General features: G+C 42.7%; 1 protein-coding gene across 4 annotated transcripts; it reads left to right on the plus strand.

Annotated features, from left to right (window-relative positions):
• Window positions 1-24: 24 nt before the first annotated feature.
• On the plus strand, window positions 25-19,110 carry AP3M1 (adaptor related protein complex 3 subunit mu 1). 4 transcript variants are annotated; one of them, XM_027896122.1, is made up of 9 exons: window positions 25-123; window positions 8,343-8,618; window positions 9,342-9,513; window positions 11,845-11,982; window positions 13,960-14,045; window positions 14,418-14,551; window positions 15,221-15,428; window positions 16,718-16,862; window positions 18,071-19,110. In XM_027896122.1, exons 2-9 carry the CDS (start codon window positions 8,346-8,348, stop codon window positions 18,169-18,171), a joined length of 1,257 nt encoding a protein of 418 aa, XP_027751923.1. In that variant the 5' UTR covers window positions 25-123; window positions 8,343-8,345; the 3' UTR covers window positions 18,172-19,110. The 4 variants fall into 4 exon arrangements, with proteins under 4 accessions (XP_027751923.1, XP_027751919.1, XP_027751922.1 ...); XM_027896118.1 differs by lacking the exon at window positions 25-123 and adding an exon at window positions 239-375; XM_027896121.1 differs by lacking the exon at window positions 25-123 and adding an exon at window positions 6,895-7,193.
• Window positions 19,111-21,104: the final 1,994 nt, after the last annotated feature.

Below are 21,104 nucleotides of genomic sequence, written 5' to 3' on the forward strand. Positions count from 1 at the left end.
CACCGCCGCCGGGGGGCGGGGGCGCGGACGCGCGGCCGCGCCGGGCGCCTCACGGGGCGGGGAGCGGAGCCCGCGCCGCCCGCCGTTCCTGCCCAGCCGCGCGCTGCCGCGGCGCCGGCCCGGGTGGGTTTAGCGCCGAGGGACCGCTCCCGGCCCCGGTCCCGGTCCCGGCCCCTGCCCGGCGGCGGGGCGGGCTGTGAGGGGCGGCCGCGGCCGCAGGGCCCGGGGAGGGGGGTCCGTTCTGAGGCGCTCGGTGCAGGCAGCGCCCCAGCCGCCCGCGCCTCCGCCGGGGGGCGGCCCCGCTCTGCCGCCGGGCCTCGCCGCCATCTTGGCCGCTGCCCCGGGAGCGGGACAGGCCGAGCTGGGCCGGGGGAGGTACGTGGCGAGAGGGGGGCTCGGGCCGGGAGAGACTGAAGGAGGGAGGGGGCGGCGGGGCCTGTGCTCAGGGCGGCGGGACCGCCGCCCGCCGGGAGCCCACCGCGCCTGGCCTCGGCCGTGCTGGGTGGCCAGAATCGGGCAGGGGCGGCATCTCCGCCAGCAGCGGTACCGGGAGGATGCCCCGCAAATCCCAGACTTCCCGTTTTACCCGCGTCCATTTCCGTTGTTCGGAACATGTACAAAATCGCTGCCGTGTTTGAATAAAAACCCCCGTTGTTCTGAGCTGAGGCGGGGCCGAGGAGCAGCGCGGCCGAGGGTGAGAGGGGCCGAGGGCGAGAGGGGCCGAGGGCGGGCGGGCGGGCTGGCTCGGCCGGGACTCCCCTCGGGTCACAGCCCCGTGCAGGGCGATCTGCAGCGCTCACGCTCCCAGGATGAGGAGCGGCGATCGGGGGGACTGTGCACCGGGACTCATTGATTGTGGCTGCCAGGAGCCGGCGCAGGGCCTGAGGGGGGGCGGTGCAGGAGCCGCACCGGTGCGGGGCAGAGCCCGCGGCAGAGCCGGGCCGGGAGGGGCAGGGGCTGCGGGAACGGCAGTGCCCCGCTCACCTGGGCCGTTCTGCTGCAGCGTTGCTGCAGACCTGGTCGTTCTATCGTGCTGTACTTGCCTAATTAGCAAGGCGCCCTGTGAGTGTACATCTGCGTAATTTGCGCTGGCAACCAACTCATTATCATCCACCACTGTGCACTGTTCATCGCTTCTGCCCTGTTCAGTACCCAGCGGTAGCTGAGTAGAGGTTGTCGCTTCTCTTCTTTTGTTTCAGTTCTAGCCTGCTTTGAAGTAGGAATGCTGTTGTTGTTTTTTCAGTATGATGAATGGTTTGTACCCGTTAGATGTTGATCAAACTGGAGGAATAGCTTCACCGTTTTGTAGCTGTTCTGCACCATTCTGTAGCTATTCTATAGACAACCAGGCAAAAAATTATACTTCAATAACGAAAATTCGTGTTCCATAGCAGGCAGACTACACTTTGGGAAAGGGAAAAGCTATTTTGCCGGAAGAGCACAAATAAATTAAATTACTCATGCAAGAGATAAATTGATAGAAGAAATGTTTTACAAAAGAACTGACTATGCTAACCATGGGAATGATTCTGCTGTCAGTTCCCATCAAGTTTCAATTGTACATAGCTACTCATTAAAAAAAAAAAAAAGGAGAATAAATATCTGAATGATATTTCACTGTGAATGTCTAGGGTTTAATCTGTGGTGTGTTGGGTGCTAACTCAAAATCACAAGCAAACCTGGTTTTGGAAAAAAAAAAAAAATTATGGGACAATCAGGTTCTTTCCTGTGTGTAGTTACCTAAAAATTCCTTGCAACTGGCAAATTAAACATTAAGATTACTCCATGCCCTCTTGTGCTTAATTTTGCTTTTCTTATCCAGAAATTAAATTTTGAGCACCAGCTAAGTCCAAGGTACTTTCTCAGATAAAGCTCTCCTTATAAGCAGTTCTCATTAAGAATCTTTAATAGAGACATTGTCATGAGGATTCATGAAAGAGAAATTGAAGTCCTTGAGGTAGAGAAGTCTGAACAGCAGGTGACAAGTGGCAGCTGTACTTCATGGCCGAAACAATAGGAAGAAACCAAATTAAACCTTGTTTAAAATGTGAAATTCCTTCCTCTTATTTCCCTTTAACTTTCCCCCAGCAGCTTCACATGTAGCTTAAAAAAATTAATATATGGAAAATAAGTCTTGTTTATGCTTATTCAAGACAATGTGTGAGAGGCAGCTTTTTAACAGGAGCTTCTTACAAGATTCTTTCAGACAGTATTCAGAAGACTCATTTTATTCATATAGGGTGAAAGAATTAAAGAGTGCCCCTTTGCTCTCTTCTCTCGGAAGAGAAGGGAGGTGCATATGCCTGTGTCCATTTGGTCCTCTCTGTCTATCCAGTTCTGATTTCAGAGAGTGAATTTCTTAAGTGGTTTTTTAGTAGTCCTAAAGCTACTGATTCAGATGTAACTTATGTTAGAAATGTTCCATCTTCATGTAAAAATATAGTTTTAGTGATGAATTTTTAATTGGTGTGGAGTTGTTTCCTAAGAAACTCTTGCTTTTCCAGCTTTTACAGTGAAGCTTTCTATTCTTGCAAGTCCCAAAGGGAACTGCAGTTATTAAGGATCTAATATTGTTTTGTTGACAAGAGATGGAACTATCTTGCCAGCAGTTAGAAGATTTATACTGGAACTAAATTGAAGAGAGGTGCCATGCAAATGTATTATTGGAAAGCTCATCAGTCAGTAGATGAAATGCTGAACAAATCTTCATGCAGGCTGTAATTGTTACTGGTAGAGGCACAGAGGAAGTTGCAAATTTTGTTATGGATACCAAACACTGATTTAAGACAACTTCAGAGTATTCTCAAAGGGCTCCTTCCTTTTAAAAACAATTCCAGAAAGTTACTAACAGTGTTTTAAATGAGAGTAAAGATAAATGTGTACTGAGCATCTGGAAAGCAAAGTGTTTACTCTTTAATAGGGATGATCTTGCTAATAAAATATGCATCTGAGTAGTTGTACAGACATGAGCACTTTGTGGTGTTGAGTAGATACAGAGTTTTGCTTAACTAACAGAGAGGGACACCAGGCAATTCTTAAGAAAGGTTGCAGAAATGCTTTTACTTTACTCTGCAGATAGCTAAGCCATGGACATCTTATAGGCATAGGGATTCATGACACTTGATCAGCAGCAGTAAGATACACAAACAATGACAGGAGCCTAACAAAAGCTATAAAATTACAGAACATTCACATTTTAGTAGGCCTGATAATTCCAGATTTATCAAATTGAATCACAGCTGCTAATGTTGCATTGGGTTGGTCCAGCCGGTTATACAGTTATCTTCAGAGCTGCCACACTGGCTGTCTTGAGAATGCCATTCAAGTATTTAATAGGACTTCTCTTCATCGGGTTTGCTGGTTTGAGAGCCAGTGAAGGGGGCTGGGTGGTCAGGAACAAAGGTTTTCTAGTTTTGCCACATTTGTGGCACATTTTGAATTTATAAGAAAAAACTAAAGTACTGACCGGCTGGTTGTGACAAAAATAATGGCTTTAAAATAGAACTAAAACTGCCTGTTTTAGCTTACTTATTTCTCCAGGTTACTTTAAGCATTTGATTACTTTCCATTCACTTGTTACTAGAAGTTCATTTCCACAAATACATGACAGAGACTCAGACAGTCCACCCTCGCTTTCCTTCCACCCTTCAGAGCAGCTTGCCAAATTCAGGGAACATGGAAGCTGTGGAATACTTTCCCAGTGATGATCCCATTCTGAGCTGTTTTCAGTAATTAGTACTAGCTCTAAAGGGCATTGCAGAGGTCAGTGATAAATTCCTCACTTCTGGTTTCAGAGCTTTTACTGTAACTCGGCTCAGTGTTACGGAAGAGCAGCTGGTAACAGTATTTCTGCATTAATTACATTTTAGAGTACTTAATTGTAGCTAAGGACAAGCATTTGTAATCGGTCTTTTTCCCATGCTCACAGCCTCTCCCTCTTGCCAGTGAGCTTCACTTCTATCTTGTGAGCCTGCTGTGACTTCAGTCCAGATGTTTCCGTGCCAAGAATTTGAAAATCAGTAACGTTGCAAATCCAGATTTAGTCAAAAGATAGAGACATGGAAACAGCATATTAAAGGCTCCTTAATTAAAATATTTTTTTTCTTCTGTGAGGACTTCAAGTTCTGGTAGGATGTAAATGACTGAAAAGAATCATGTGGAGTTTCTTGTGTCACAGCAAGGATGGGGAGTCCATAAGAAGCTGCAAAACCTCTCTGGTCTGCTTATTGCTGCAGGCAGTAGTAAGGAAGGCTGTCAGCCTACTGAAAATGAGCTTGATGGGCTTGCTTTGGCCTAAAGATGCAAATAATGATCCATGTACACCTTCAGTCTGTTCTTAGGTAGGCCTAAAAGCAGAGAGATGGAAGGCATGTCCTTTGGAAATCATGCTAGAAGCACACCTTCAGTACCTTACATAGAGATGCTGACATCTCAAAGTGGTGTATGTGTGCACTGCTACATGGAGAAGAATCTCATGATTTATTAATTTTGGTGGTGTGCTTTTGCTACTGTTTTTTTAAACTTAGAAACTTCATTTGAATACCTTTACCCTCAAAGTGCCGTAACTGTTAACATGTTCTGCTGTTTAGCCACAAGTAGTGACCTATTGGTGTGAGGGATTTTACTGTTACTAGATTGATTTCTTATGTTCAGCATTTTTCAATCTTTTTTCTTTTTCCAAGTCTAATGTTCTGATGAGACAAGAAGGTAGGGTACTGAGAAAAGAATTCAGAAATCTCTACATGTCTGAAATGAAATTTGGCACTCAAAAACAGAGTAGAAGGGAAATTTTCATATTTGGAGCACTATAAGTAATTTTAGTTAAATAATAGTTTACGTAAGATATTTTTGTAGTATTACCATTTCTAAGATGTCCAACATGATATCCATCTTTATTCAGCTGGTGCCAATTGCTTGACAATGAGTGGTATAAATCAAAATAATACACTGATGCCCCCACTGCTGTAAGAGCTTCTTTACTCTAGTCAGCACTGGGAAACGTGCTGATGGAGCTGCCCCTTGGCTGACAGGACAGGCCTTGTGCCTCTGGGGCTGCCTGCTCTGCCTTTAAACTGCAAGGAGAGAGCTTCAGTTTAGCAGCAAATTAATGTACTTCTAAAACTTGTGAAGGAAGAAAGGAGTATGTGAGGGGTTTCGAAGGGAACTCTTCACTAGAAGCAGAATAACTGTGTATCATGGAAAATCCTGTAATCCCTGTCTTCCTACCAGAAGATAAGGTAGGCAGCTAGGTGGGATTTTACTGTTCGGTTTCCACAGATAGTACAACGCTGTCATCTGCTAGGCACGGTCCCCTGGATCACTTTGCTGCTCCAGTTCACCACAAGGCCACACAAACACTCATGAATGCAGCTGGTACCTGGGCAGCTTGGGGCCCATGAAGAAAGAAGGGCAGTGGCCCAACACTAATGCCCTTTTTGGCTACCCTCACTCTCTTGATTGCATATCAAGCCATGGTCTAATATCTTAAATGGATCTCAGGGCAAAGAAGGGGCCCTGTTAACACAGCCATTTGGTGCTCCAGGAGCTCCCTGCAGTTGTGTTGGTCTGCTACACAACTGTGCTTTTAAAAGTATATTGTGACAAATGCAACCACTTCTGATCTGTAGATGAATAGACTCTGTATTATCTGTTAACAGCAGGACATCTGCTGGGGCTTAAAAGCACTGTCACACGTGCTGATATACTTTGTCAGAGTATGGTCAGAAGCTGCCTGGGGTCCAGCATAGTCCCTCCAGATCAGGTCCTCTGGAAATTGAGTCCTACCAGTGGTGCTTATACTGGAACCCTCCGATGTAGCGTTGTGTGCATTTGCTAGGAATTGGGGTTTGCGCTTGTTAACAGATATGCTATTGTATCCATATTAAAATGTACAGAGATCTATTCTAAGCTTTATAGCTGATCACCTTCGTACGTTTGGGCCGCCTTGCTGTGGAACAATACTGACATTCAGTGGTTGATTATACTTGCCACCATTGTGTGACTGTCCAGGAGATTTTGGAGGGGTTTAAATGTTCAATGCTGGCTAAATTCAGAACATGTTTAGTTGAACTGGATTAAAGCAATTGTGTCAAGGCTCCTTTATAAAAATGCTGTGCTCACAGTATTAAAATTGTCTGGGTTTTTTTACAGACTAAATTAGAGATTAATTTGGTCCAGGGGAAAAACAATAGAAATATGCAATAACACTTTTTAGCTTTGTATCCTTTCCCACTCTTAAGCAAATTGGCAATCACAGTTTCTAAAACAACTCCCTATGTACTGTATTGGCTGAGCTGGATTTTTCTGTCCACGTTTTGACTGTTGGTCTTCCGTGTCTGCCATGAGGGACAGTGTGCTCTTAGCAGGAGGTATCTAAGGCCTGGCAAGGCCCCAGTGAAGATGAGCACATTGCTGTCATGCATGTGAAGGAGCAGCTGGAATTTCGAATTTGAAGAGCTGTATCTTGGCTCCCTTCCCACATCTGCTGACTTAGGTGGAGGGAAAGAGCATGTTGACGACCTTCTTGAGCTGTTCTTTCTCACCGTGTTTGGTGAGCTTTGGAAGACATACTTTTGTTTCATCAAAATCTTCAGGGCCAGACCATTTTTCATTGTTACAAGTGTGTTGGGAGCTCATTCAAGTACTCCAGGCAGTTTAGGTTCAAACACAGCAACAAGAGTTCACGCTGGATGAAGCTAAATGCTTATTCCAGTATTTTGGAATGAGACTTAGTCATTCAGTGTTTGGACTCCTTATCTCTCTGGGACTGGGCTATTTACATAAGATGCTTCCATGCCACCTTCACATTAGTGTCCCAGAGTCAACATCAGCAAAGGAACAAATTTTATCTGCATCGTAGGTATGATCCCAGCCAAACATTGTAAGATTTATAAAAACTGTGATGGTTTTTGGTAGATGTGTTTGGCTTCTCTTGGACACGTTGAGTTGATGGTAGTCTTCCTTTTTCAAGATGTGGATGCCCAGTAACTATTTGGTCTCTTTCCAGTCATGTTTGAGTCCCTCCAAAGACTAAATTTCAATTCAGGATCTCTCCCTTGCTATTGTCTGCCCATTTCCACCACCTGCCCTGTGCCAGTAGAGCTCTCTGGCAATGTAATAACTTGCAATAAGAAGCTGATCTGACCAGAAACTTCTTTTGCTGGACAATTTATGGCTGGACTTTCCTAATGTAGGTAATTGCAGAGCCACAGACCTGCTCAGATCAATACCTGAAAGGCAAAAGGGGTGAACTGCCAGTGGCAGGAGCAGCTTCTTCAACTACAGAATGAATTTGTGCTTGATATAAGTACCAGATTAACTTCACCTTCGATGCCAGTGCTTGGGTTACAGTTTGGTTTGTTTTCCAAGCCCGCATTTAAACTTGGAACTTATTTTTGGTCAGCCAGAGCATCGTACCTGTCTCATGTAAAGCATTTGTCTCTTCTGTAGATGTGGAGCTAATAGTCTATTCTCTTCATTTGTATCAACAACTTTAGTTCACTTATTATCATTGAAAGTTGAGAAATAGACTGGGAATTAGGTTTTTTAAAAAGGCAGATAAGTTTCTTGCCCCATGAATAAAATGAAAGATCAGTGGCTGAGGCATGTTATTTCTAAATATTTAAAGATGTAAGAAAAAATAGTTACATTCCTTACCTGCAGTTCATACTCCTCTTTTTCATGACTGAGTTTGTAAGTGAAAAATGTTTTATGTAAACATATTTCATGTGTGCCAAGCACGTTTGAAGCCATTTTATTCATTAAATCAGATTTAAACTCCTAGTTCTGTGTACTTTTAATGAATTCTGACCCTTTATCCAAGTGCAGCTTGGCATAGATTGTCAGACTAATCACCCAGCAAATAAAAAACACTTTTGAAGCTCAGTAGCTGAAAGCTGACAAGCTAAAGAGCTGTATCTTTAAGACAGTGCAGTTCTAAGTTGTGTGTGACTGTCAGACAAGCTCCTCTGCCATAGGAAACTATGTACAAGTTACCCCTACATGTCATGTTTAAGTGAGTGCCAACTCATGAGAGTCAGCTTTTCTTTAAGGAATAAATTGCAAATACCAAACAGGGATAAAAGTGGAAATCAAGGGTGCTTGCTTCTTGCTTACATTGTGATATATGTTACTGACTTAATCCACTGGGAAATATTTTTGGGTGGAACATTCCTCTAATAAAGAAAATGCAATTTTAAGAAAAACAGCAAAGCAGATATTTTTCGTAAACTCACAGTGCATGTTAATAAAGAATAACCATTGTAAGACAGGGAATCTGGGATAAGGAATAATGTCAATATCTTTTTGTTTATTTTAACTTTTTTTGAATGTGTTTTCAACAGAAAATGATCCACAGCCTGTTTCTTATAAACTGTTCTGGTGATATATTCTTGGAGAAGCATTGGAAGAGCGTTGTGAGCCAGTCTGTGTGCGATTATTTCTTTGAAGCTCAGGAGAAAGCAATCGATGTTGAGAATGTGCCTCCTGTCATCTCAACTCCACATCACTACCTCATCAGCATCTATCGGGATAAAATCTTCTTTGTGTCTGTCATACAGACAGAAGTGCCACCACTCTTTGTAATTGAATTTCTGCACCGAGTAGCAGATACTTTCCAGGTCTGTCACCATTAAATAATTTTAAAATCCAGTATCTGAAGGCAGCCTACAGGGAAACCAGAGAGGGACTCTTCATCAGGAACTTGTAGGGACTGGACAGGGAGTCCCCTCTGCAATGTTTAGGTCAAGCACAGGTTTATAGATTACAAAGGACAAAAAGGTATATTTTGTGTACTCAGCTGATTTTCTAGTTACTAGTGCACAGTCACTAAAACTCAAATCCCACTTTGTAAAAGCTGTTTTTTTTCTATAAGCTTTCGTACTGTCCACGTTATATAGATGGGAAGAAGGAGCGTGCAGTCAGGCAGCACACAGTCTGTAGAGAGGAAAGAGCTGCAAAACGTGAGTCACTTCTCAACCAATTTCTGTAAATAAAGGACCCTCTGTGAAGATTGAGCATTGCCAAAAGATAGTCTCTTTGTTTTACAAGAGTCCTCTAACTGAAGATGTGTTGATGTTCACAAGTGGAAGGACCCTTGGGATATACATAGTAGTAAATCAGATTACATTAATTTTGCTGTTCATGCTATTTCCAATTAGATGATAAATGTAACTTTAACATGTGATGCCATCAGACTATAGAAGTAGCTAGTTAGTTTAGCCACTAAGATGCCTTCATATATTGTAGGGTTTCTGTAAGAAAAAAAACAAACAAACTTCCTTTTGCAAAGCATTTTAACAGGAATAAAAATCCTCTCTTTTGTAATCTCTGTATTTGTTTAGGATTACTTCGGGGAATGTTCTGAGACTGCAATTAAGGACAATGTAGTAATTGTGTATGAGCTTCTAGAAGAAATGCTAGACAATGGCTTTCCACTGGCAACAGAATCTAACATACTGAAGGAGCTGATTAAGCCTCCCACAATTTTGCGCTCTGTTGTCAACTCCATCACAGGTATGAAAAGAAATAATTTTCGGTGATGACTGGCTGTTTAAAAAAAAAAAAAAAAGCCCCATCATTCCTCAGAGCTAAAAAATAATATATTGGTGTGAATCTGTAAGGCGAGGCCACCGTCCTGCCACTTCTCATAAGTAGGAGTTGAATGAAAACAACTCCCTCTGTATGTGCAGTTCATGCCTGGCTTCTTTGCTATCCCCCATGGCCCTGTCTGGTCCAGCCACAGCTGCTGAAGTCCCTCAGGAATAGCAGTTCCCAGCACAGTCAGGACATGCTGGAGACAGGTGCTCTGGGATTGGTACAGAGCTACCCCCAAGCCTTGAATAGCTGAGGGGCATTGGAGAAGGTTAAGCATTACAGAAAGGTATACAATGGATACCTAATAAAGCTTTGATGGCATGAAGGGAAACAAGTAGCCTGTCCTCAGCCTCTGCCTTCCCCCCCCCCGCCCTCCCCAATCAGCATATGGATTCATATGGATTCGATTTCGGAGCTGATTTCGGGGTGTTATAAATGGGTCTTTCTTGCAGTGATGGAGCCAAATGTCTGTCAGCTGAGCTGGTGGAATCTGCTTGTCTGGCAAGCGGGTGCAAGGGAGGTGAGCCATGAGGTGTCACATGGGGTCAGAGATATGGCAGATGTTCTCCTGTACATTGTGTCAGAGAAGGGGAATAGTTGGGCTGCAGGGCCACACAGGTAGTACTCAGAGGAGCTGGTCTTTTAGGAGGTAGATATGGCTTAGTCTTTGAGTATAAATCTCGTCAGTTTTAATTTCTGTTATTTGGGGTTTGGTTAGGTTTTTTTAAAATGTGGATTTGGATGGTAGTATTTACAGTTATGAAGAATATGATATTAATGGACTGTAAGGGGAATTAAGACTCCTGAAGCCAAGAGTTGCAGCATCAAATCCTCTTGTTTTATCTCGAGCCTGATTAGAATTCCCTAGGAGCCTAAAGCACCCGCCCAAGGCAGCCTGCATCTCGTCACTGTCAACAGCTCAGTGCTGAGCAGGTGGAAAGAGCAGCCTGAGAGCTCTCCTCCCTGCCTGGCCTGGCAGCCCAGCCCTCTGTAGCACTGCTGCACCTTGCAAGGCTGCTGAGGGACAAACATGGCAACTGCTCCCCTACAGAGGTGGGTGGGAGTGAGGAAAGGGTTGCATCTCCTCCCTCTTGTGTTATAGCACATACAGGGGTGGACTTCCAGAAGGTTTTGGTTTTTTTTTTTTTTTTAAGTTTTTCTACTAAAAAGCTTTTCTACTTTAGCTCTAAAGAATGAAAATTTTTGTGTTCTGCATGTTAGGACAGGGCCTGCCCAGCAGGTTGTGTAGAAAGGACACCCCCTGGCCTCCAGCTTCTCAGTGGAGCTGTCTCACATGGCAGGACACGCTACCACGTGCGTTGTGCTAAAGGGCACAGCAAGCGTGAGCTGTGGCCCTGTCCCAAGATCTACTTCTAGCAGAGGGAGTTGCTTCCACTGTGCTGGGATTCCAGGATCAGTCACCTAAGCCCCAGAAGTGATAAGATTATGGCTTTTTTTACTTTTTATCAGTTTATAACTAGGTAGTTAAGGAAGCCTTTTCTCATGCTGGGTGGTATTGAGAACCAGGAGCCGAGGGTGAGAGCAAGGTAGGCAGGGGAAGTGGCATCATTGGTAAGGAGCCCAGAAGTTGAGCCAACAAGTCAAGGACAGGATCAGATGATAGCAGGTTATCTACAGCTCAGTGATTGCCATTAATATCCATCAGAATGGGACAGGTTGAGCCAGAAAGTCAAGTCTATGGGCCAGGGTCTGGATTGATTTGGCACATGGTCAGGTATAGACATGGCTGTCATGCTGCTGCAGGGTAGCTCAGGTGGGTACCAAGGGTGAGAGCCTCAGCCTAACAACAGCTCCAAGCAAAGATTGTGGGAGCCCTCCCGAAGGTTTCTTACATGTCTTTCTTCCTAATGACTCTTACTGTAAGTCAGCCCTGAAATCAGCCATCAAAACTCTAAGGAGAAGCGCAAAGAGGGCTTAACGCCCTCATAAAGCAGCTGTCTTGAATTATAGTGATTAAATCCTTCACAGGATGTAGCCCCACTTCTACTCCCCCACAAACCTCCTGCTGACTTGAGCCTTGTATTTTCCTGTGCAAAATATGCTCTGAAAGCTGATAAGTCTGGACACATGGTTGAAGTGCCTTCACGTCACCTCATGGATAACATTTTAGTGCTCCGCATTCTAGTCTGAAGTTCTTGGAGGCAAACCTCACTTTGGTTGTTAATTTTGGCAGTTGAAACATTCCTCTTGTAATTAGTGACTGATTTTGAGTTCTTTTTCATTTTTAAGGCAGCAGTAATGTGGGAGACACACTTCCCACCGGACAATTGTCCAACATTCCTTGGCGCAGAGCGGGGGTAAAATACACAAACAACGAAGCCTATTTTGATGTCATTGAAGAAATTGATGCGATTATAGACAAATCAGGTAAGATGCTTTGCAAACTAATTTTGGTTTGTTGAATGTGTTTACATCTAGCTGCTGATGTTTAGAGAGAATACAGTCCAACCTTTCTATTTTTTTGCTTGTTTTATATACATGAATCTATATCTTAGATAAAAATACACAATTTAAAACTATGTGCCCAAATGTATTTCTTCAGTTCATCTTAAAACATCAATATGCTCCAGATTGCTTCAAGAACACTTACAAGAAATGTTCTGTACTTGGATGTTTTCTGGTTTTATATTGATTATCTCGCAACAGATGTAAATGGAAAAAAAGTAGTTGAAGTTTTAAATGCGATGAGAAAATTATCTCCCATTGTTCCTACCAACAATGTACTGCAGTCCTTGCAGGTCCTCAAATGAGCAAGACAAAAGCTTTCATTAGCTTTCTTCTGCTAGCAAGATAAACTTGGTGCAAAATAGCTGGACAGTCTTGTTTTCTTTACATATAAACTAGAGCCAGAAATTATGAAGCTTAATAGTACTCCTTTCTTTTCTGTAAATGAAACATATCATCTTCAAATACAAAGGCCTTTATTCTGAGATTTAACTTTAAGGAGGAACCAGATAACTTGTGTGCCAAGAAGTAGAAAAAACTGATGCAAAGAGAAAATGTAATGCTGTGGGCAGGAACCTGCTGTTTTGTTCAGTACTGGGGCCATCAGTTAGCAATGCTGCAGACTGCAGGACTCCGGTTTGTGGTGATATGGGGCAGGCAGCAAATCTCTGATTTCCTCATTCGGTGCTGCTGTTGTAGCAGTAGTCAATGTTGTTTTGGTTCCATACACCACTTAAAGCTTTGGCCCCCACTGAACTGGACAGTCACAGATAGTTACTGTGCAGCTCTTACTCGCACCATCTTGAAGCTAAGAGAAGGTGTCCCTCCCAGTCAGAACACACTGACGACTGTGTTACTCTCCCAGATCATTAGGGTTCCCAAGAGTACCATGAGTGCTTAGTCTGAGGAGGTACAATCAAGCCCATGGTGTATTTGTGTGTGTATTCCAAGCCAAATCAGTGTTCACAGAGTGTTTAAATTTCCTCCTGCTGCAGTGGTCATAGCTACTGTTTTCTGCTCTGATCCCTTGGGACTAGCAGTGCAAGAGTCTTTCTTCCTAACCTGAACTGGGACTAAGAAGTAGATAAGGTGGTTCCCCTGAATAGGGATGGTATCTTGTTTCATAGGGATATGGTTAACTGCTTTAACCTGAAACAGGATCCCTTCTTTTTAAACCAAGTATAAAGCCATCATTTCTCCTTCCCCTTGACTAGATGAGCAGTAGTTTCAATCTGTCTTCTAAAATTACCTTTGCTTGTGGGGCTAATTAATTAGTCCGGAGTCCTTCTTATGCCTTTCTGTTCTTACATGGTTTTTAACGAAATGAGCACTTCCTGGTAAGATGCTTGGTATTCTTGCTTCAGGTTTTGGGGTGTTTTTTTTGCCATAGATCTATTTAATATCAAGACAAATATGTAATCCCACTGTTAAACAAGCCTTACTTGTGAAAGCCAAGGTTAGCTGGAGCTTTATAGCACAAACTTACTGCTTTTTGACATTGATTGTTTTGATATGCTTCAACTTCCTGCACCACAACACAACTTGCTAGTTTTCTGGAGCCCTGGGACAGGAATGAAAAAAAAGGAGATTCAGAGCTCATGTGTTCTGAAATTGTTATTTGCTTATTGCTGGCAACCAGTTCAAGCACATCCAGTACAAGTCCTGTGCAACAGCTGGCACAGGTATAATTAGCTGATTTGGGACAAGCTGTTTGCTCTGGCTCATGTATTTTAGCAGGGCTGCCCAGGACACAGGTAACTGGAATGACCTTTCCTAGCTGGGCTTGGCAGGTTCTTGAGTGTTGTGCAAATGTCATCTGTGCCCTCCAGCTGCTCTTCACCGTGTCTGTTAGGCCCTTCATACTAATGTTAAGTCATGGGTCTGTTTTTTCTCCTGCAGGTTCCACAGTCTTTGCAGAAATCCAAGGTGTTATTGATTCGTGTATTAAGCTCTCAGGAATGCCAGATCTTTCTCTGTCTTTCATGGTAAATTCAGCCTATATTTGGGAATCTTAATGGCTCAGGATTTATTTTTCATAATAATCAGAGTTCAACAATTTTAAGAGCACAATTGCTACTTCATGCGCTACACATGTGAAAAATAACAAGTTTTGCCTTATATACAGACAAAAGCCATTCCAACTACTGAGCAATGCAGCTTCTACAATATAAAATACAGTCACAGGAGCTGCTGTACCAGGTCAGATCAGAAATCCATCTAGCTCAGTAACGTGTCTCTGATAATGGGTAGGAAAGGTACTTAGAGTCTAAGAAATAGGAACTGTGCAGAGTTCAGTAGCTACTTCAAACTGCTCATACTTGATGAGATTTCACTAACCATTGTGCCTCTATTTCCAGAACCCACGGCTGCTGGATGATGTCAGCTTCCATCCATGTATCCGGTTCAAACGCTGGGAGTCTGAGAGGGTCCTGTCATTTATTCCTCCCGATGGGAATTTCAGATTGATCTCCTATCGTGTCAGTTCACAAAAGTATGTTTCCATTTAGACACACTGGTTCTCCAGATACACCATCTTCTGCTTTCTGTCTGAGTAACTGCAGATTTCTCCTTGTTAAGGGGGGGGATTTGCATTGTTCTAAAATACACGTGCTCAGGTTTTGTCTCATCTGTTGCCCTGTCCCCACTAAAAGAAGGAAACCATTTTCCAGTGAATTGCGGATACTCAGCAATCCTTTTTCAGTGGAATAAATCCCACATGACAGTAATACAGGGCCATTCATTCCTAGCAGTCATTGTTGGTGCTAGATGCTTTGTGGGTAAGTCTCTGTGTACATAGAGGACTCTGACCTTCATGGAGAGAATAAAGCAAAAAATCTAAACTCCAGATATTTGCAAACTAAAGCCTGATTTGACTGTTGGCTCTTCTGAGATTTGGCTCAGTAAGATTACCTTAACAAAATAAAGAGATGAAGGAAGAGAGAATAGGCATTTGGAAGAAAATAAACTATTTTTTCCTGTCATCCTCTGCTAATAAAATCACTTCAGCAATCATGCTGAAGAGCGAACTATCACTTTTGAAACAAACCAGTTCTAACTTGAATACTTGCCAGAAAAACTAGAACTATTTATGAGAAAGACTTTTTTTCTCTCAAGCAGAGAAGTAGCCAGGATGCATTCAGCTACTGTTTTCTCTTTTCAGCTTGGTGGCAATTCCTGTATATGTGAAACACATGATCAGTTTTAAGGAAAATAGTTCTTCAGGAAGATTTGATGTTACCATTGGACCAAAACAGAACATGGGGAAAACAGTAGAAGGAGTTGTCATGACAGTTCACATGCCAAAGGCTGTACTTAATATGAACCTCACTGCTACACAAGGCAGCTATACTTTTGACCCAGTTACTAAGGTAAGACTCAAGTTTTTATTTATTTAAAAATCAAAGATGGCATTGGAACAAGTCGTTCATGTTGCAGAACGCTGGAGCAGTGTTCTTAGCAAAAAACCTTCTTTCAGCATATGTTTATTAATTAAAAATTTATTTTTAAAATTTACTTTTGCATTCTAATTGTGTTTTCTGACTTTGTCAATATCCTTTTCCTTCCCTTTCTCTCTTTTCCCCTGCTCTTTCACCACCCTAATATTTTTCCTTAGTGGATACAGCAGTATTTTGCTGGTAGTTTCAGCCATGATATATTTTGCAATCTGTGTTCTTGAAAACATACTTATCTGGAGAAAATGCAGTAGACTTGAAAATAGGTATCCAGAAAAACAGAGCAGGAGATGAGAAAAAAATCTTTTCCAAAAGAGAGAAGACACACAGTAAGGAAGCCTGAAGACACACAGTAAGAAACACAAAGTATCTGAAAAAACATATCTTGGGCTCCTGCTTTCCTGCCTCTGAGTTTGAAACCTAAATTTCCTAAAGCTTCTGAAGCTTTTTAGTACCCAGGAGCCATTTTGCTGAAGTGCAGTCTGAGCCAAATCCTTCCGCTGCCTCCAAGACCCTGCTCTGAGCTTTCTGCTGCCCTTGGAATATCTCAGTCAGCAACTGATTAGAATTTTAAGTGGAAGCTCTCCAAGTAACATTCTGTTTCAAAAACAATAGACCTTGATCTTTTTAAAAGAAAGACATCTAAAAAAACTGTTTGAAGTCTGTTTTCCTCTCTGCAGAAATGAATGATACTGTGTTTTTATCAAGAGTTGGGATAACTAGGTAGATTGTTACTGCAAAAGTTTGTAGAAGTGGGGAGAACTGAAGTTTTTCTGCCTTTATCAGTTTTCAGTTTATGGTAAGAGCAAACAAACCACCTCTTATAGGTGAGTAAATGACCCATTTGGTTCCACGTTTCCCTGAAGTGTAAGAGTCAATGGCAAACAAGTGATCCTTAGGAAAGTTACTGCAGCCTCGACATCTCATTTGGCCAAGTGCCTTGCTCCCGCTCTCCTCATTCTCTTGTTTAAGTTCCTGTGACTTTTTGCTGGTTACTCTCTCGCTTCGTGGATCCAGCTGATCCAGACTGACATCAGGATCAACCATCGTTACTCTGGGAACATGACGTACTCAGTGCACAGACCAACTAAGGAACAGGGCAAAAAAAAAGCCTGGAGAAAAAAAAAAGATATTCTGGATATGAATTTAACCTTATAGGTTGTTTCCTAGAAAGCTACTGCTACTCTTCTTTCCTTCCTGACAAGGTGTTAACGTGGGACGTGGGCAAAATTACCCCTCAGAAGCTACCAAACCTGAAAGGCATAGTGAACCTGCAGTCTGGAGCCCCAAAGCCAGAGGAGAATCCAAGTTTAAACATCCAGTTTAAGATACAACAGCTTGCAATTTCAGGTGAGTGGGGGGGGGTGTAACGTGAAATTGGTGCTGACAGAACAAGTAGGAAATGAAGTGGGAACTCTCAGTCTTTCATTTGGAGATGCTGATCCTAAGTCAGCTTGGTCCAAAACAATAAAGTCTGATTTTCCCAAACTTGACAGTTACCCTTGCTGGGAGTTGTGAATTCCCAGTTGTTTTGCTCAAGAAAGGCTTGAGAAGTGTACAGAAGGATGCCTTTTTCTTTGTTGATTGGTGCATTAAACATGCCAAGGTATCCTTTTACTGAAGATCGATGGATGATGTTTTAGTGTACTGCCCTTGACTCATTTCAGCCTTGCACCACTAAAGCCATTTCTAATGGTCATAACACTCCAATAATTTTGAAGAATGCCCTTCTTATTCTTTCCTTCTGGAGCTGGTTAGCTTTTCATCTTTAAAACAATCAGCAAGTAAAATCAGAATGAAGCATATATGGTAAATGCAAAACTAAAAGCAGAGAAGGCCTCAGTCCACAAACACTTAAATCATGTGAGTTGTCCACGTGGAAAATGGTTCTGCAAGCAAGCTTGGCAGGATCAAGACTCTCACAGTGTGGAGACTCACAGGAGGATGACTGAAGGACAGGTACCAGGCCATAGTCCTTTTGCTTCCTTGATTACTTTGAGTAAATAACAGTTTTTGTAAGAAGAGAATCCTACAGTTTCCGGTTAAACTCATTTTATTCTAGAAAAATATAGCTGATTCAGTGGCCAGACACCAGGTATGATGGACCTGTGAGAAAGCAGGGAACAGCCTGAAGGGGGAGGTAGTTACTAGCTCCTGGCCTTCCTCAGTTAATAGCAGAGGGATTGCTGGTTCTTTTAATTACAAATTGGAGTGAAGAGAGTTCTAAAACATGTCCTTTGCCTCATGTTCCTGATCGGAAATGAGTGCAGTGTACAGGAGGAAGACAGACTCGTTTGTTCAATAGTTCATCTCCTGGAAGGAAGATGTTGGCTCATGGAGGAAAAGAGAAGGAAGTTGTTGCCCTGCTAAATCAGCTGTGATTAGGTGACAAGAACAGTCTCATCTGCTATTTCAAACCAGATGAACTTGTGAAAAAAAGGAAAATTAGCTTCCTAACCCATCCTAACATGCTTCAAAAAAGCTGGAGTTTTAAACAGACTGACATGATTCCCAGCATTCCGCTTTTAACTTTGTACTTGTCTTTGGCTTTTTTCCAGGACTGAAAGTGAATCGCCTAGACATGTATGGAGAAAAATACAAGCCTTTCAAAGGTGTCAAATATATTACAAAAGCAGGAAAATTCCAAGTCAGGACATGAGAAGATGATCTACTTCTAAGAGGAAATTCCCCTTAAAAAAAACTTGACTGCTTAGTGACTTATGTTGCTATTAATTAGGTGCCAATTAATTGACTCTGATTAGTTTGGGATCAAAGCATTTGTGCACAGCAGCTCTTACAATGAAAGCATAGCTTAGTTTTTCTTAATATGGCTTTAAAATAAGGTACTTTTTTTCTAAAACACTTTCACTCTTTTTTTACTGATTAGTTGTGCTGGTGAGTAGTTTGATAGAGGCAGCCCACAAAGTGTCGCAAACCCTACACTGCCAGTCAGATACCAAAGCCCAGAGGTCAAGCACATTATGAAGGCCACACAGGCCACTGGAAAAGTCTGGTGGCGTGTTTTGCTGCTGCAGCCGCCTGCAAAGAAAGCTCAGTAATTCTCACAGCCAGCTGCAAGCTGGCATTCCACAAAGGGGCCTGTAATCCCTTCAGAAATAGAGAGCAGCAGTGAGAGGGGCAGGGGACCCCAGGGGCCTGGGACATAGCAAGTGTCACTCCTGAGAAAGCTTCTGATGAGGTAAAAAATAATTTCTGTGTTGTTTACAAGAAATCGCCTGTCTTAAGAAGCATTTGCCTTAATCAGCTTTCATTTCTGCCATCTGCAGATGAGCTGATAAAAATAACATCCTGCATTAAATCTGGGAGGTGATTGTTGCTTCGGTAATCCACTTTCTTTCCATTCAATCTCATCATCTCCATCTTTTTTTTAAGAATACAGTTGCAGAGAGTAAGATCTATTTTTTATGTGAAGCCTTTGCTTTGATTTAGATGTTCCACTGGTTTGAAGTGGATGCCACCAGATCTGTGCAGTGTGTACCTTGGAGCGTTAGCTTTCTAGATAGCACAATAGAAGTGTCAAGTGTATTTAATGGTTGTGTGCTTTAATGTTATGAAATAAAGGGAACTCTACTGCAAATGTCTCATCTCGTGAAATATTCATGCTGATGTAAATGCTCTTAGGCAGGAGGCATCTGATACACAATTAAACAATGACTATTTGCTGCATCTTTACTGAACTTGATCACTGTGCAGCTACTTAGAGTTTATAAAAAGCTGTTTAGGAGCATGGCAAGTGAGGTCCCTTTCATTTTTTTTTATTTTTAAATGGAGGACAACTATTAGTTTATGACATGTCAAAGACAGTGAGGATGCAAAGCTGACTGAACTTCTCATTATACACCAAAAAGCTTGTTATCACTTTTAAACCAAAACATGCTCCACAGTACCCATCAGGTTCCAAACCCTGCGTTTGGTCCATACACAGGGGGCTAAATTCAGAATTAAAGAAGGATGGGATGCTGCAGAGCCTTTGTTTCCCTAACCTTTTTGGCTCAGAAATTGATGAATAGGTGCTAACTTTGCTGAAGATGAAGAGCAGGAACTGAAGTGATTCAGTAGTCAGAATTTCAAATACTGGGACAAAAAAATGATCAGCCGGGGAAAAGGAGGGGAAACCCATCTGAACACTGGCAGCAAGTCAGCAAGAAAAGAAATTAGCATAATATCATTAGGGTAAACTTGGCCATAAACAACAATTCTGAATTTCTGAAATTACAGTAAATAAAACAGCACCATGGAGAACCAGCACTTAAATTAAGAAAGCCCTGTATTTTTGTAGACATAACACTGGTTATTAAAAGCTACCAACCTTTGAGTCTGCCTCTTTTCAACTGGAGAAACATCCATTAATTCATTACTCATCCTACCACGTTCTGCACCATATTTCAGCAATTAATATCCTTCAGTTACTATAATTGTACAAGAAATCTTCTCTTCAGAGGTAACTGGTACTAGTCCCAAGCTGAAGTCTGAGTACCTGGAGCTGCTCCTCTGCATTAGCAGCCTGGAAGTGCTTGCACCATCTCCTTTGGGAACTGACGCCGGTGCTGATATAGAACATAAGGTGTTATCAGGACTGGTGAGTCTCGACACCAGCACTGCCCTTCAGCACGTTGCAGAACAAGCCTTGCCAGCCCACTGTAACTGGGGCACCAGGGAAGCACACACGGGAGCTGCTGTCTGTGGGAAAGCTCTGATCCACACTTCTTACTTCCCAGCTCACCTCCAGAACTCACTGTCCACAAGAATTGTACTCACCTGGCAGGAAACCAGCCGGAGTACAGAGATGTATTTTGTCAGAGAAATGGTGTCTGTTGTGTGAGCGATTCCTTTTGCTGAAGGTGTGCTACTTCCTGCCCCTTTCTCCAAACACAGGAAGCTCAGTTGCAGACTGCAGAAGGGAAACCGTGTTCCTGTTCTCCTGTTAATAAAAAATCTTAGGGAATCAGAGGATGTCATTAGTCAGGAATTATATGCCAAGTTTTGATCTCCCCTTCTCTAGATGTCCAGCACTGGGAATGCTGACAAAGGTGGCTGCCTGTCAGCTTCTCATCTCTCAGATATGGAGAGAACCATGTGAACAGTACAGAACTCTGAATTTTACCCATTATGACTAAATCCCAGGTGCCTCCTGGCAGTATGGGGGCACATTTGGTCCTACAGCACCAATAAACGTTGGTTCCACAAAGTCAGAACATTATGTGTGCTGGTGGAAATTTTTAGCAAGAGGAATTGTTTGAGAAGTTCCTCTGGTGAAGGAAGTAGGACAGTGGTTCCACGCTAATCACCCTTGCATTCAGTTTGAGAAGTAAAATTCAGATTACCAAGATGCTGGGCAGAATAGCAGTTCTTCCCTTACTGACAGGATCAGGTTTCAAGGCTTCAGAACCTTGTCTGGGTGTAACAGAACAGACTGCCAGGCCTTGGAAAAACTGTTTTCTCCCACTGAACACATCACATCTTCCAGTAAGTTCTTTAATTACTAGTTTGACAGGCACAAAGGACAGAAAAAGCTTCATTTAATCTTCTCCTGCTTGAGAAACTTTGCACTTTTTTTCTGTTCAGAACATG

The sequence above is a fragment of the Empidonax traillii genome, unplaced genomic scaffold (genome assembly GCF_003031625.1).
Source record: "Empidonax traillii isolate 1590-97213 ecotype Southwest subspecies unplaced genomic scaffold, ASM303162v1 scaffold481:size658601, whole genome shotgun sequence".
In the NCBI taxonomy this organism is placed as follows: domain Eukaryota; kingdom Metazoa; phylum Chordata; class Aves; order Passeriformes; family Tyrannidae; genus Empidonax; species Empidonax traillii.

Coding starts and splice junctions, on each gene's coding strand:
- AP3M1 (XM_027896122.1), top strand. CDS start 8,346: ATGATCCACAGCCTGTTTCTTATAAACTGTTCTGGTGATATATTCTTG. Junction 8,619..9,341: donor GAGTAGCAGATACTTTCCAG/GTCTGTCACCAT, acceptor GTATTTGTTTAG/GATTACTTCGGGGAATGTTC. Junction 16,863..18,070: donor ACAACAGCTTGCAATTTCAG/GTGAGTGGGGGG, acceptor GCTTTTTTCCAG/GACTGAAAGTGAATCGCCTA.